The 18,157-nt window shown below is 41.6% G+C and overlaps 2 protein-coding genes across 2 annotated transcripts in view; both read right to left on the bottom strand.

The window, feature by feature from the left end:
- LOC142491866 (uncharacterized) overlaps positions 1-6,867 on the bottom strand; it is a 127,322-nt gene extending 120,455 nt beyond the window's left edge. Inside the window, exons 1-2 of the mRNA XM_075594685.1 lie at positions 6,816-6,867; positions 5,396-5,467 (exon numbers count right to left, since the gene is read on the bottom strand). Of these exons, the coding sequence (XP_075450800.1) occupies positions 5,396-5,467; positions 6,816-6,867 (124 nt within the window). The remainder of the gene's footprint in view (positions 1-5,395; positions 5,468-6,815) is intronic.
- The window catches only part of CSMD1 (CUB and Sushi multiple domains 1), a 2,556,145-nt gene that overhangs the window by 2,092,065 nt on the left and 445,923 nt on the right, over positions 1-18,157 (bottom strand). The gene's annotated exons all lie outside the window — the stretch shown is intronic.

The raw sequence follows: 18,157 nt of genomic DNA, 5'->3' as shown, positions 1-18,157 counted from the left end.
GACTGAAGTTCTCTACCTTCTTGCTTCCTCCTCGTTCCCATCCTCCCCTATCCCTACTATTTCCTTTCTCCTCTTCACTGTCTTCCCCTACCCTTTTGTTTACAACCTTTGAGTCACCTTTGACCCTTCCCTCCTCTTTGCACAACACATCAACTCCGTCACTACCATCTGTCACTACAACATAACAAAAAATATGTCCATATCTCTCTCCTCATCCAAACTTCAAATCCACTCCTTCATCTTCACCCTTCTCGACTACTGTAATTCCCTTCTCCTCGGTCTCCACTTCTACCCTTCCATACCACTGCAATAAATACAAAATGCTACAGCCCATACACTTCTCAATCTCCTACGCTCTGCCCACACCACCCCTCTCCTCTTACAACTTCACTTGATACTCAACCAACAACATTCAAATTCCTTACCCTGGTCTACACATCTCTCAATGTTCTGCCCCCCCCAAACCTTTCAGCACTCATTTCTCGCTACACCAATTCCCATTTTCTTCGTTCTCTGACAACCCGCACTCCCATCACCCAGCTCAGTCAATGTGTCACTTCTCAATTCTGATAATTTGCCTTACTCGCCCCTACATTTTAAAAAGCTCCCCAACCATATCCAATCTACCCCCATCCCTAACAATCTTCAGAAGCCAACTCAAAACTCATCTCTTCCCCATTGCATTTCATGATCCCCTTTATCCTCCTTCAATCGCATCCACTCCCTCACTCCACCCTCCCAAATGCCCATGATCTCCCCTACCCTACCATTCCTAAAGTCTCTCCGAAACCTTTCAAAGTCACCAACTCATAAATGCAAAATAAATAAGGGGCTCACATTTAGAACTGGTCAGTATGGGCTAATTCCGCGGTACTCTGAAACCCTTAATCATTGTTTTTATGTGTAGCTGAGCCCCCTTTTCCCTACCGTAGGTGTGGGGGAGCTGGAGGCTAGATGTCGGAGCCCTGCACGATCGGGGAGCTGCTCCGGTTGTTCTGGTGCAGGGGGCAGCCATTTTATTTCTTGCACATGCGCAGGACAATGTAATGCGCATGCGCAGTGAGTGCGGTGGCCGTACTATTCTCGCACATGTGCAGAAGAAGTGCAGCGCATGCGCAGTGAGCAGTCAATGCGGCAGCCATCTTAAAACGGCTCTGCAAGGGCCTACAAGTCCCAGGATCCTCGAGGAGAGGGATATAGATAGTTTGACATGCAAATGGGACCACACCAGTCGGATGGAGGAAGGCAACAGGCAAGGTAGTGTCCAGGTAGCAGTGCTTCCCTGGACTATGCCTAGGTTTGCCCCTTAGGCCCCAGCTAGGCCCTGTGTCCCCACAGCTGAGTATTGTAGGAAGACCTCAGATAGGGACGCTTCCCAATTAGCATATATAGGTGCTGTTGTACCGTGGACAGGATGGCCACAAGATTCCCTGCGGCTTGGGACCAGGCCAGGGCCCTAGAGACATTGTGTGAGACCCTCCAACTCCTACTTCATAAGGTGGATCGGACACGTAAGGAGTGAAGGGATTATTGGAGGCCCCATGTCATGGAACCAGACTGATCCTCTCTTGTCATCGGCTACACCTGGGTACAGGAAATCCCAGGGAGGTATACATAAGTGCACCAACGGTCCACAGGGGTAGTGCTACCTCACACTTGGGTGGGATTGACATTGTGAAGGACACCAGGGTTATTGGTACCACCGCACCCTCAGAACTTTGGGGAATTCACCAAGTGTTGGGGCATTGGGTGTATACTGTGGGCACAGGAGTATTATTGTTACATGTGTTATACGGTGTGGTACAGTTAATAGTTATTGATGTGTGTTCAGTAAATGCTCATTATATTCATGGTGTGTAATTCATGGTGCTAAGGGATTTAGATTAAAAAAAAATTAGAGGGATAATTATAGATTTCATTCATAAAATGAATAATTAATACAATTGTGTAAGAATATGATACAATATAAGAAATACATAATGTAGTTCAAGGGTTTTATATCATCATAATACATAAGAAGTCAGACTTGCACATCTTGAGTTTCATTTTATATCATCATCTCAAATCTTATCAAATGAATGAAAGCAGAAGCAAAGAATAGGGCTAAAGTCTGAAGAAAAAAAGGGTTAAAAAACAATTTCCTATGCCCTCTCAAACTCCATATTCTGGACCGAACACTCACCCCACTTTATTGACCACCTCTAGCAAGGTTCTCACAGCACCACCAAGGTAATTTGACCCCATTAAACTGACCGTGCCAGCCCTTTGAAAATGAAAGCCCTCTCAATCCCATTCTGCAATGCCATATTAAGGATACAGACAAGCGAAACCTATCTACTCTATAGAGGCCTTTACCTTCGCCTTCCAAGTTAATGTGCCTAATAGCTAGACTCCCAAGACTCAATTAAATAAGGGGTAGATCCTCAGAAGGCCGCTAATTTAGTGCAAATAATGTAACATTCCTGAAATTGAGAAGGGCCTTCATCTCCTATACTCAAATCTAATGATATGCAAAATAAAGGTCCGTTAGGAAAAGAACAAACGTAAAATTACCTGGCTAGACGGGGATTAACATAGAGTAAAAATATACACTGCACATGTGAATTGAGAAAAAAGTTCTAAGGTCACATTAATTGATGAAGTGTTACGTCTTAGCGTGACCTTAATACTGCACCCATGAGTATGTTACACTTTAAATAAAACAGTTGCCTAAAAGCTAACCACAGCCATTTTCTTCTGTAAGGGTGGCTGCACAGGCTTCTACCTCTGCAGGGGCACCTGGAATCCAAAGCCAAAAGTTTAATGATGAGAGCTGGAGATACTCATTGAAGAAGTTGTTGCTAACTACTCCAAATTATTGGAGGCAATCTGCAGAAAAGCAGAGTATTTGGGGGGCACATTCTGCAGCACATTAATAATCTGGCCAATACTCTCTGTGCCATTGAGAAGCTGAAAAAGCTATGGTTATATAGTAAGACAAGACCAAGGTTAAAAAGAAAATGGCTGATCATGCAGCTGTGGCCAAGAGGTCAGGAGGAGGCCCACCTGAGACCCTGCACCTGACCAGATGGAGGAGCGGGTCAGATCAGTCATCTGCCGCTCACTAGTAGTGGGACTACAGAGCCTTGTGGACTCAGGGGACCTCGAGAGATCTGGTACAGCAAGTAACAATACCCTACATTTATAATGCACTATACTGTATATCAATCTCATGTAAACATAATCAGAGAGCACTTTTCCTAATGTTTGCTGTTTTGTCTTAAGCACTTATTAGTATTATATCTCCTATTATTTGGTCACAGGTATTACTGCTGTAAAGTGCAATGTTCATGGATGGCACTATACAAATACAGTTATACATACACACATACATACTTCTTTATTACTTTTGGTTGGGCTTTATATTTAGGATAGAAAATAACACTAGAGCTGAAAGTTAAAAAAAAAATATAGAAAAGCATAATTCACAGTAAGTTTAATTGAGCCATAAAGATTTATATATACTTATAATTAATGACCCAGGCAGTGTCATGATTTACTGTTCTATTAGTTACCCCACTTCAAAGAATTAATCACCTGTGTTCTGTTGTTTTTTTCCGGTATATATATTCTTTAGTCTACTGTATAGTGCTGTCCTATAAGAAACATTAATGGGCATATTAAAGAGTCCAGAAAGTAGAAATCTACTAGAACAATTCACACATTGTGTGCACAGATAGAGAAAGCAGGGAAAATAAAAGCAATATCTAATTGTAGTAACTGGCTTGTTGTGTGGCACTGCACTGTTAATTAAAAGATAACCTTACTCTATATACAGTACATGCTCTCTTTTTCTGTATCTTTATTTATCTCAAAATGATTCCTATCTTTATCTATTTCTCTCATGGCAAAAGTATTTTTCTCTTACTGTGCCATGTCTTTGGATCTCTCTCCCCAACGCTGTTTGTATCAAGTTCTCTATCTTCAAGGAGAATTACACTACAACACCAACAGTATCATGCTTAGTAAATAAGCCCCACGCTGGGTGAAAATATGTTTATTCATTACGTGAAGGATGAGCGCATGAGGAGAAGAATATTGATTTCTTGTTCAAATATTATATGGGGTTTAAATTGAGCTACAATTATCTCACACAGTTTTTTTTATGTCAATTTTCTAAAAAAAAAAAAAAAAAAATTACACAGATGTTTCTGGAAAAAGACTTTGTACAGATTGTGAGTTTATTAGCTAAACAAAACCTTCTTACGGTTTTACAAAATGAATCTGATTCTAACAGTTTGTATAATTTTGCCAACTAATTACTATAGCATGCAATGTTTATTTATGATCTCTATTTTTTTTTTATTAAACCACAGAATAATTTAGCAGTATGTCTAATCTAACTAATCAATAAAATACATTACGTTTACCAAGTCTTTCTATATTAATATATATATATATATATATATATATATATATATATATATATATATATATATATATATATATATATGTCGCGACAGAGAAATGCAAAGGTTATGTTTTATGTGCAGCATGTGAACCTAAAGGTTAACTTAAATTAACTTTTTAGTCTGTTTCCCTCTTGCAGTGAGGGTAAATGTCAAAAAAAATGATGACTTCATAGATTAAATCAGCGGTGCGCAAACTGGGGGCGCTAGATTTTCTGGGGGGGGGGGAGGTTGCAGCAGTTATAGAGGTCCCGCGCTCTGCCTCTACAATGCACTTCCTTTCCAGCGATGTGTCGTCCTGGTAACCCGGCGTCAAATGACGCTGCGGTATCACGTGACGTCATAATACCATGGCGACGTGGTGTCACATGACCCTGCACGTCATTTGACGCCATGGTCTGGGGGAGGGGGGAACGAGGCGCAGAGGTGAGCAGGCCGAGGTGCGCATGGGGAAAGGTTTACGCACCCCTGGATTAAATGACCATCAAACAATTAAAGAGATCCTGTTGCATAATAAAGATTACGTTTTAACTATTACCTGTACATCTACCACCAGAGGGTGAGCCTGGGTGCTACACTTGGGTTACTTTTCTATCAGCCTTAACTTTTAGTAATGTCATAAAAGTTTGTGAACTACAGTGCGAATGTAAAAATTGACATACTGTACTGTATGGTTTTGACAGAGATGCCTCAGTTGGAGAATACATGTACCATCAATTTGTTAACAACTGGGAGAGAATTATTAAGTACAGTATTTTATACTCTCCGATTATAATAGAAATTAAAGCATTCCTCTGTCCCAGATATCCAGTAATAAAAGTGTCTGTGGTCAAGGAAAATTGACAAATGGTCAAGAAGATTCACCCCTACAGGCCTCTCAATGCATGTGGAGTGTTTTACAAATCAAAGAATTGTGGGGTACAAGAATTGGGTTGTCTTCCAGGTACCTGGAAGATGACGCTTTACTTTGGGACCTGAGGACGGTCCAACAAAAGGGTTTTGAGCTGCTGCATCTATACCTTTAAAAAAAAATTATATGCACATAACTCTATTTCAATTTATTGGGTGAAGGTTATAAACACTGTTGATTAATACGGTTTTCCACTTCTCACAGAATATTAGATGTACACTGTTTAAATATATATTTATATTATTGGTTTTGAGCATTAGCACTTGTTGTGTATTTGTTGCACATTTGCCCTTTACACCAATAAGATCTAGAGAGCCTGGTTACACCCCTCTGTTTTCTGTATAAGAATTGGCACATAAATCAGATTCATCTTGGTGAAAATGTCCTGTCCTGATCTAGAGATAGGCAACATTTTCCTGCCTGTTCGAGAACCTGGCAGGGAGACATAGATATATTCAAATAGAGAAAGAGAGAGACACATTCTGTAGAGTATCCATTGACTGGCCAAAATTCATCTTATAAGTTTCTGACACTATGTACTGTAAATCATCTGTAATTTCCCTTTCTGTAACAAGCGCAATACTCATTTTGTTACTGTATATTAAATCTAAAATGTAATCACTTAATTTTATTATTCAATAATACAATTTTATCATTTTCAGGTACATTTTATTTAATTGGAGTTTTTTTCATTTGTATAATCTTCTAGAGAAACAGGCACCCCCGAGGTGTAAGCCCTTACATTAGTCTTGCTTTGGCAGCACAATTGGGATGTAGTGTGATGGTTTTGGGGGGTGAGTGCTCAGTTATTTTGTAGTTCCCTGCAAAGAGGGAAATAAGGACAGCTGTTGTTAACCCCTTTCACAAATATGCAAATGTGTCAGCGTGTATGTGACAAATAGCACTCAAAAAGGAATTAACGCACATATTTTTGGTATGCAAACTAAGAGTTCTAAGTTTGTTTGCCAGTTAGCTAATGACATTTTTTTTCCCTTGGACAATTACTGTATATGCCTATGCACATATCAAGAAAGATATTTCTAATACATTTTCATACTGTAGATTAGATTGTAAACTCTTTGCGGCAGGGACTCCCTTTTCCTAATGTTACCTTTCTGTCTCAAGCGCTTGTTCCCATTATGTGTTGTATTATTATGTCCCATATATTACTGCTGTGAAGCGCTACTGTATGTACTTGGATGGTGCTACATAAATAAAGATGTACATACAGTACATACATACTGTAGAGTCCATCTGTAACCTTAATTAAATAAATATTGCCATCTACCTGTCATACCCACATTGCATTCTCATGTGAAAAAGTACAGTACCATACTGTGTAAAAGCATATTTCATGTGAGGCTAACTTGACATTTACAATGCAAAAATATTAAAATGGAACACATTTAGGGACTTGTGCATCAAGTGATCTGAGCATCAATTTCAATTTTGCTCACCTGAATCTACTTGAATGAGTAAGCTCATTTCATTAGCTAATGATTTAGTCATTGTAGCAATGATTGAAATCAATTGTGTCACTTTGGGGAGCAAATGCAACATCCGCCTTTCACGTGCATATGCAATTGCAATCATTAGCAGTGTGTATTAATAAAATTCAGTTCTTAGAAATGTAAGTGACAGAAACACTTCATTGATTTTCTTTAAATAAGATGTTGGTAAGACAATTTATGTGGCCTCATATCATAGGTTATGTTCCGCATCGATTAAATATAATAAAATTATCAATCAATAGACTTTGACAGAGAGTTTAGAGAAAGAAAAACAAACTGATGTTTCTAAATAGCTCTGAATTGTAATAGTGAATTGTTACATATTTGTGAAATAGTGAACACTACTGTAAGATAAGATCTAGAAATGATTAACACACAGACATACAGTACATAATAACCCATGCACATACTACGTATTGGAAAGCTCTTGAAAAACATTGTTTTTAGTACATTGAAAATATATCACGTATTGAATTCTAAGGCAAGGACTCAAGTGGCCGCTGTGGCGTGCGCACCACACACCACACCACAGCACTGCCCTCTATGGGGCAGGCCACAGTGGCCATGTATGAGTGGGCACGCAAAGTGCAATGATGCGTACGCTGGCAGGGAAGACAAGAATTTTGTCTTCCCGTGCCGCAACGCGATCACGTAGTTTGCTGGAAAACCAATGAAAGGGGAGATATGCCCCCCGTCATGGCCCCACTCCCCCCGCGCATCCCATTGCTCCCCTACAGACCGCAGATAGTGGCTTTTATCTGTGCATGCGCTGCCAGGATGCCAGGCGCGCGCGAAGCAGTCAACACTGGGGGCGTCACCTAAAGCTTTTGAGAATTTTAGAAAAGAGATTTGTTTTTCAAAACGTAAACATAAAATGGAATGTCATTATTATGTAACCCTTAATGGAGGTCACATCAGATTAACTATAAACAGTGGCAGTGCTCAGTCTCTCAGGCATGTGCAGTTTGCAGTTTGGATAGGTGCAAGCTGGGCATGAATTAGCAGATAGGAAAAAGATGGGTGGCAGGAACTTTTATAAAACAGAAAGGTGCTTTATTTGACAGTAGTTAATTACCCTTTACAGATATTGACATATTTAGTACTTATCCACACCACGATACATGTGTATACCCCTGGCTGCGAGCATTAGAAACTATACTGGCCACACAAAGTGCACAGCATTTCGCAACACTTACCTGAAGGTTATGCTGCAATCTATACCTGTGATCACACGGATACACGATGTGAATGGGGTTGAGATCTATACAAGGATAAACATCTATATTTCTGACCCCGAGCATTGAAATAGCTCCCGTGATACAGTATAGATATCATTATTACTACACATGTATACCGGATATCAGCTGACAATACAGCGTGCTCTGTCTACTGCAACTAATAGCCGACACTGTCTCTCTGGTATTACACGGGGAGTAATACAGGTCCACCACATTACGTCATTGCTATATTAGGACAATTATATCTTTAGGCGTGCAACCTAATACGGCACCTGACATGCCAAGTGCTTAGATGTTTCAATAGAACCTGGCCACATTGTGAATAACTTGATAGCCACCTATAGTCTACAACGCTACCTTAGATACCCACCGCAACATTTATATGGGAATGTGGCAGTGTGCCAGTGTATAAACACCCCTATCTGAGAGTACAAGTAGTGGCATCTTTGAGATGAAGCCGTTAGAGCTACAGCCCAGCGGTGGTCTGCTAAATACTTTAAAGCTGACAGGGTGTCTCTATGACTCAGTGTATACGGGGCAAGGTATTAGTAACAGAACTTTAGTACTCAGAGCTGAATATCTCTGCATTGTTTCGGCAATCCTGGTTACTGTTACATATATTCACCTAAGAGTACTGATGTCTATTATGACAATAATCACATAGGGTCTCTATGCCCAAAAATGCAGCAATTGTCATTACTGTAATATACCACATGAGTCACTAAACCTGAGCTATACACACTTTATACCCAACAGCATCACACCGATGAAGGCCAACCATTCATTATCATCTCTATGAATAACTGTTCTATACCACACTAGCTAGGACATCCACCTGATCTCTACCTTATACATCTACATGTAGATTGGGACACATATAGGTGTTCAGTAAGTACACATTCAAGTGTCACATCCCTGATATATCTCCTCTTATCTATACTGGGTTCCATTACAGGTATATTAATACCCCAAACCACGAGTCCTCAAGAGGAGTCTTTCTATGGGATGGGCCTAGCTCTATCAACTATAGTTTTATCATCCTCGTATATACCTTCCTTATTTGACATACATCCCGAGCTAGTCTTATTGTGTACTAGTGAGGCATTAGGAGTTCTTGATTTTAATATTTATTTATGTAGTGATTTGGTCTAATATGTCCTAATAAACTTTTATATGTTGTATGTTTGCGTACTCAAGGACCATGATTTAATACTACTCAGGTCTGCAGTGCGCCCTTTTGGGGATCTTTTTGTGTGCTCTTCACACTCACATCCCGCTAGCCATACTTAGTACTTGACAGAAAACTCGTAGCAAACAATATAATTCAATACTTCATCCTTTGGTAGCTTTCACTCTTTCACTGGGGAGGTACTTAACTTGTTGCCTGTAGCAAACGCAAAATTGGCAGGCACTTGCATAGAGTTAGTGATGTCCCACCACTTGTCAAATGGGCCTTTCAGGCATACACTTCGGGCAACAGTTTAGCAACCTGCTAATATGTATTGCATACAGTACTTTCCTCCAAACCTATTCGATCAGGAATATGCAAGGAACCATCTGGTTGGGGAAGTCTCAACATACTCCAGAGTTATTATTCCAAGATATCCTATTAAGAGCATCCTTATCAATAGTGAGAAGAATTGTGCCCCTTTACTTAATTAAAGTGCAAGTTTCTAACTGAAAACAATAAACGGTGAAATTACACTTCTTAATACACATGAATATACACAGAAACCTATTTACAGGTGTAACGGTGGTCATCTGCGGTGGTAGGGTGAGTCCCAGGTTTGCAGAGTGGATGTAAACAGCCCAGGTTCACGATGAACTCCTATCCCAAATTGGCAGCAAGATAAAAAGGCATCCAATGCCTGCACGTCCTTTGCTCCCTCTCATACAATGGTTGCTAGCACTTAAAATTACCGCCAGCCGGAGCGCAGGGAAGCCAGGGACTCCAAATACACCAACACGAACGCGATGACGTCACAGGAGCGGAGGCTTAGGTCTTCTGTAAGCCTAACAGGTTAGCACCGAAGCACTATTATCTGCTGTTTCCCTTGGGGGTAGGGAAAGGGTGTCACATATATATATATATGTATACACTACCGACACACTTTATTAAAGTGTGGCCGGTACCGCAAGCCGGGAGATTTCCCGGCTTGCTAGTGGCCGCCCCTCAGCGTGCCGCGCATCATAGACGCGCGGTCACGTGTCTTCGGGAGCCTGCGCCCCCTGCACGCGCGTCCAGGGCTCCCCGAGGGAGCCCTGGTGTCCCGCGATCGCGGGACGGCGGCAGGGGGTTCCGGGGGACCCGGCGGACCCGGCAGCGGTAGGGAGAGCGCCCCGATCGGAGGGCGCTCTTCCGCTGCTTCGGCGCGCGCCCGTCACCCTCGGGCGCACGCCAGGCTACTGCTGCGGCCAAGAACGGGCAAATGCTCGAATAAACTTGGCCGCAGCAGTATATATATATTAAAAAAAAAAATATATATATATATATATATATATATATATATAGGCATTCCCTGCAGCACACACTCTACAGGGAGTCGGGGCCTGGGGGAACTCTTCCTGGGGGAACTCTGTCCTAGTCCAGCGGAGTACTGGACACTACCTTCTTCCTCTCCATCCTGCCCCCGACTGGCGTGGTCCCTCTGAAGCATGCCAATTGTATCAAACTGCTCCGATCGTGAAGGCTGCAGCCCTATTAGCTGTGCTGCGCTGCATCTCTAGCAGCCCAGTGGCTGCTGGGACATGTAGTCCCTCTGCGGAGCCTGTACCAAAGATGGCTGCTGGCGACCGTACTGCACAAGGCATCCATTGCGCATGTGCGAGTGCCCTAAGATAGTGGCGCCCTGCAGCAGCATATAGCATATCCGTGGATATCCGGCTTCCCACTCACCCTGTGACAGCCACAGCCCTACCATAGGACGTCACTACTTTCCAGAGGGTCTGCCTGCAACCCGGCAGCACCCACGCGCCTCGGCAGCCATCCCACTCGTGAACCAGGTGGTAAGGGGACCTGACTACATATGCATACACTTACTTTGGGCCTGCCTCTCTCCCTCCCTGTCCTGCCGGTTGCTGTGTTGGGACCCGGCCGGTGCTGGTCGGGCCTCTTGTCACTGGGCATCTCCCCAGCTGCTGGCCTGCTTCCTGCACTGTGTCACGCCGGGACGCTCTAAGATGTCAGCGCGTGCCTGAAGTTGCAGCGCGCACCGGCATCAGTGAGCCCAGTCTGGGGAAGTGTAGGAGGCAGTCTAGCAGCTGGGGAGATGTCCGTGGCAATAATTGGCTCGACCAGTGCCAGTCGGGCCACACCACAGCCACTGGCAAGACAGTGAGGGAGCAGTTGGAGAGCAGCAATCGGCGGACAGAGGAGAGCCGCATGTAATTGCGGAAAGAGCTGCCTGCGGCTTGGGAGCCGATAGCTGACGAACCCTGGCCTAAGTCATTAATACTGTGGAAAAAATGGATACTGTATATAAATCGTGATAAATAGTGGTTGCTTGGTTTGGAAAACCAGTGATGTCTTTAATTATGGTGGGAATCATATGTTACAGCAACCAATCACATTGGTTGTTGTAGATTGTATCCCTTTAATACGTGTTCTGCAATGGCCCTAGCCACTTTATTAGGGAAATACCCTTTCAGAACACCAGAAGTTAGGGGAGAGGCCATATGTGAAGACAGAAGAAAGAAAACATGTTTGGTTACGATATTTTGAATGTGTACGATAAGAAATGTTATTTTAAACGGTAACAAGTTGATGACTTGCCCGCTAAACATAACAAATGTATTTGTCGATAAAACCTACATTTTGGTACAGTATATCACTGTGTGGTAGACCAAAGGGAGGGCTGAATATAAATATGAAAAACGTACCCTAGTCATATTGAAAACTTTTTAAAATTAAGTTTAGTTTACAGGAAAAGCATTGGCTTTTGATGGTAATAATTAACATCTTCATCAGAGTAGTTTTGTGAAACGTATGTTTTTGTAAATTGCCTGGGAATTCTACTGAGTTTCTATCACATTTCAGCAAATGTCACTGCAAACTTGGATGCATACAGTATTACGGTTCATGAGGTTAGATCTAGGGTGGATTGTTCATTTTTCAGTTGTTTATACATTTCATGAATAATTGGCAGTTGTGTAATGCCAGAATTATTTGCATGCACATTCTTTGGTAAATTCATACCTCTAGACTAAGAAAATTATTTTGCAGTGCCTTAGTTGTTATATTTTAACCTTGATTAATTTTTGTTAATTTTCTCATTTTCATTCATTATGATTAATTGAATTATTGTTGGCTACTGCAAAAATAAATGAAAACCACAAGAACACAAAACAAAAGCCTGTAATTATCAAATCTGTAAAGAAACATCTGTTTCTTATCTAACATCATGGTATATTTAAAAGTTTTTAATATTAATTGAAAATGATACAATGATGTCAATTTGAATGATTATTTTGTCCACCCACCTCTTTGTGAATGTCATCTTAATATCTGTATACAGTATATAAAGTAGCTTCAGGCAAATCATCTAAGCCTATCTTAAAATGCATGCAATTGGCAATTAAAAGCTAAGCAGTATTTATTTTTGTTTATCTTTATCCCTTGAAGCATATCAAAACTTTGACAGTAATGAAAGTCATGAGTGGTTTAGCATTATTTTTTTACCTGTCTATTTTTTTATTTCAGATCTTTTCAGTTTTCTTTACAACACTCATGTTTTGTCCTATGTTTGCAGGTTAACATTGTCACGTCACAGGATACCTCACTGCCAGAGAGCCACTATCTGTTCCCAGACATATTCATGTCCTCTACCACCAGAGCGTCAGGTTGGCTCAACACCTCTATATTCCCTATGGGCTTCTTGGAGACAAAGGTTACAACTAGTCAGACACAGGGAGCTAATAAACTTTGGGTTTATTGTTCACAGGTGTCACAGACCCTAGGGTATAAGGTGCAGGATGAAACTCAGTGAACAGCAGGCAAGAGCTAAGATGTAATGGGGTCACAGGCATAGGATGGAGGCAGAGGGCAGGCAGCAGAGAGGCAGGAACAGGACTGGGGAACACAGGGACAGGACTGGGACATGGGAATAGGACTGCAACACGGGAGTATGACTGTGAAACGGGAGCAGGACTGTGAAGCGGAAGCAGGACTGTGACGCAAGAGCAGGACTGGGATGCAGGAACAGGACTGGGATGCAGGAACAGGACTGGGATGCAGGAACAGGACTGGGATGCAGGAACAGGACTGATATACAGGAACAGATCTGGGACAAGGAATAGAACTGGGACAAGCCAAAGTATATGCAAGGACCACTAATTCAACTATGGCTCAAACTTGGTTCAGGCAAACAGAGATACAAGTGTAAACCAAAAAATGTGAGGCGCTTCTAATAAAGGAACAAAAAACTGTGAATAATAATGTGAACAATTATTTTAAAGTGCTCATATGTGATAAAGAATAAAAATTGTGAACTTCGCTGCTCGACCCTCTGTGGAGGAGATCCAGTTCCTCCTGTCATAGAATGGTGGGGAGAAACTTGTGGGGAGCGCAGGTATCACCACTTGTGGGGAATATATATATATATGGTGTAGTGTGTTTACACAGATTCAGCAATCAAAAACAATAAATCACGATTGGGGACTCACACTCTCCCAGTGAAGTATAGGCAATGGATATAACAATGCAGACCCAGTCAGTGGATGATAACAGGAATCAGCAGCATATTCCCTCGATGTGAAAAGATAACACACTTAGGGCCTCATGCAGAGAGCAGCGAATTTTAAAATTGGAGAGTTTAATAAAAAGTAGCTTTTTTGGAGAGTTTTATTCTCCATATGCAGAAATGTGCGAATTCTGCAATGTTTGGCATTAATGCGTGTGGCGAGTTAGAATTGGAGAGATGCGCGCTGCAGAAATGTGTTTAAAAAAAATTGCGCATTTTTTTTCCCTTTCCTATAGGCGGCGAGCTCCATGTAATTGCCAACTTTTCTTGGCGAGGCAAATACTAGCAAATCGCGCCATTTTCTTGGCGCGAACAGCCGCTAGATGCCGTTCGCGGCTCTCTGCATTAGGATATTTTTAAAACTGGCGAGATGTAGGTTCTCGCCAGCCGCGCGGCGAGATTTTGAAAACGAAAAAAAAAAATGGCGCGTTTTCCGTAACTCGCCATTTTCAGCAGTTTTGTGCGCGAATTTCCCCAAAAAATGGCGAGATTTGAAATAGCGCTGCTCTCTGCATGAGGCCCATAGTGCAACATTGCATGTACCAGTTAAATGTTTATCCAGGCAATAATTATGGCACTTACATTAGGCACTATGTGCTTAGACACATAACAAAATCGATACGCAGCTCGTTCATGCCACCAGCCCTGCTCCCGAGGTTGCGTCGCGTCACTTCCGGTCGGTCCGTGACGTCACTTCCGGTTGCGATCGATTGCAATGATGAAATCACCGGGTGGAGGGGGAAATGATGGATAACGTTTCCAGCTGCTGCAAGTTCAACTCTGCGTTGTTATATCCACCGCCTATCTTTCACTGGGAGAGTGTGAGTCCCCAATCGTGATTTATTGTTTTTGATTGCTGAATCTGTGTAAACACACTACACCATATATATATATATATTCCCCACAAGTGGTGATACCTGCGCTCCCCACAAGCTTCTCCCCACCAAACAGAGATACAGTCAGGGAACAGGGCATGGGCAGAAAAGAATCTGTAGCAACAAAACAAAGGCAATGACTAGGCACAAACAGGTAACTAATAAATACAGAAAATCAGACAGAATACAGAGAGGATGTTACATAGAACCAAGAGGAAACAGCAGAGGGGGGGACCAAGTCAAGGTAAAAGCAGTAGCACACCCGGTGGACATGCAAGGGAACTTTGAATAGAGTGAGAGCTATGTAGATCTTTCAGGGATGTCCCTCAACAGGGTACAGCAACAGGTTAATCCAACATCCCACTACAGTTAAAACATAAATTGGCAAAAACTCATAAACAAAAATTGGTTAGGCACCATCCTCCAGGATACCCACCAAGGTTTAGCAGTCCTGGGCTCTCTTAACTCTTGTGAGTTGTACAATCTGAGCCAAAAATTCAGTCCAGAAGAAAAGAGTCATTTTACCCATTCCCAGACCCCCATGGTGACAGTGAGCAAAAGTGTCCAGTAGCCTCATGGCTATAGAGCCCGGTGTGGTGCGCACCACACCCTGTCAAAGCTGGATGCCCCAAATGAAGATCCATTTCAGGGAAACAGGGGTAGACGTGGATAGTAGCTAGCTGGATCTCTGTACAGCCGGTGTAGCTAATCAGTGGTATCAGTGGTAATCACAGCTCTCATCTGTTGGAGTAGAACAATGATCCAGATTTGAAATGCCATTCTCCTTAGCAGGTGGTCAACCCCTTCTTTGTTCCACAACAATGTGCAGACAATACACACATACCAAATGGGCCAAATATACATAGCTTACTTGAGGCTACAAGCCCATACAATGGACTCCCTATCCAGGCATACAATGCCGGATATTTACAAAGTTATTATAGGAATTACAGCTCTTTTTCAGAGTAAATCCAGTTTAACTCCTGAATGTCCACAATCTCTTAAACAGAGCAGAATCACTGCTTTCAAACATTTGCACAAATAAATACTTAGGCATCCCCCTGTGCCTAACATTGACCCATGGTTGCCCACAGTAATACTTATGAGAATGGGCAGTAGGACAGAGCTTCACATTTATATTTAGGAGCCTTGCTGCTCATTTCATTACAACTCCCCCTTTTCAAAGTGTCTCAAGGTGCTGGTCCAGATGGGTTAGAAACTAAGTCCCAAGTCCATGGGTCTGTTTCTACTGATGAAACCATATATACTGGGAAAGTTATTCCAAGATAATCTGGGCCAAAATACTGTGGCAACGGCTCAGTGTCCAAGGGGACTGAGTCGCCCTCAAAATGCTTTTATTGTTTTTCAATAATATTTTTGACATTAGAAAGTTAGACATCAAGGACTGTGCGACAAGATCAAAAGAAAGCAAAACGGCTTGCACTCTCCTTTTTTTATGCCCAATCAATAAATTAATTATTTTTGCCAGACCTGCTCTCTCTTTTTGCTGTGCGCTGCACATACATTGCCTTGGATATCATATAGAGAAATAGTCTGGGAAAAAAAGGAGAGATAGAAATATAAAAAATAACAACATACTGTACAAAGGGAGCAAAACCTTAGTATGTTCCCTTAAACCTCATACACAGCCTTAACTTTAGTGCCTAAAACCCCAATCATGCCCCCTTCCTAAAGGTGCAGGGCTACTATCATTTTTTTTTTAAATTTGCACAAAAAGCAAAGAAGTAGTGCTTATTTTTAAGGAATAGTTTTCTATTTTCAGATAGTTGCAAAAAATGGATCCTGGCCTACTTCTAGAACTCTGCCTTCTGCTTAATTTTGAAGTTACGTGTGTGGGATGTATAAGCATGCTAAACTAATATAGTATTTTTGAAAATAATATGTACAGGCATACCCCACATTAACGTACGCAATGGAACTGGAGCATGTATGTAAAGCGAAAATGTACTTAAAGTGAAGCACTAACTTTTTTCCACTTTTTTCCACTTATCGATGCATGTATTGTACTGCAATCATCATATACGTGCATAACTGATGTAAATAACGCATTTGTAACAGGCTCTATAGTCTCCCCGCTTGCGCACAGCTTCGGTACAGGTAGGGAGCTGGTATTGCTGTTCAGGACGTGCTGACAGGCGCATGCGCAAGCTGCCGTTTTCCTATTGGGCGATATGTCCTTACTCGCGAGTGTACTTAAAGTGAGTGTCTTTAAACCGGGGTATGCCTGTAACCTGTTTCAGCAGCACCCAAGCAAGTTATACCAACCGGAAGTTTAGCGGTTCATAGATGTGTGTGTGTATATATATATGTGTGTGTGTGTGTGTGTATGTATATATATCCGTTAGAACGCGAATCTGCTTATAACGTGATGCAAGGGTGGCTCCCAATTTCCGTATTTATGAATACTTTACAACATGATTATTGGTATCTTAAATACTTTATTGTACAATGCATACAATTGTACATTATTTCTAACGTGATCCGCTTATAACGTGATGTGATTCTTTGGACCCCAAGCACAGCGTTATAAGGGGGTTGAGCTGTATATATATATATGTATGTATGTGAACATGCAATGCACACTGATTCCAAATCACAATATCTCCTGTAATTGATAAAGCTTAATTTATTACTTTAGCAATCCGGGTAACAAAGCACTGTGACTGTGAAAATTCTACAGACCATCACAAACTGCTTTCTACATTGTAGTTCAAAGCCATGTAAGATTTTTATTGACGTAGCAACCTTCACTTAAACAATACATGACAACAGTTCACAATGTTCTACAATATATTCTGATAGAATGGTTGTGATAGTTACTGTATTCATTCATAGCAGAAATATGGCTTACAAAAATTAAAAGTAATTGTAAATGTTGACATTGATCTGTAATTTAAGTTTAACATTTGGTACAGATGTAGCAAGACTCACTTCCTGCAGGGGCAACAGTCAAAGAAGCAAAACTCTGTGGCGCCAAGGACAGTGTCCATGTTTCTGAATGGGATCACACGCAGCATTAATACTCTGGTGCCGTGACCACCACGGTCACTTAACCGTGGGTGGCAGCGATATTGGAGACAGTAAGATTAGCTACATCTGTAAGTACAGTTGGTACAAGTACTACACTACAAAGAACCAGCATGATCAATAAAAACAATACTAAACTGAATAAATTGTTAACTCTGTGCAGAACAAAATTTCGTAACAATTATAGCAAATAAAAGTATCACGTGTGAGCACATTAACATGCAGCAATTGTACATACATACTCAACCAATTGGTGTTCCAAAGGAAAATCCCCAACAGCCAGCAAATAAAAAAGCTCTTAAATTGAAGCCATGCTCTTAGCAGATATTTGGCTGCTTCCAGTTTTTTGGAAATGAATTACAATTTGCATATCTTAATAGGGAAGTGTC

This window comes from Ascaphus truei, chromosome 4 (assembly GCF_040206685.1).
Source record: "Ascaphus truei isolate aAscTru1 chromosome 4, aAscTru1.hap1, whole genome shotgun sequence".
NCBI lineage: Eukaryota > Metazoa > Chordata > Amphibia > Anura > Ascaphidae > Ascaphus > Ascaphus truei.
This window is presented reverse-complemented; position numbering and strand designations above follow the sequence as displayed.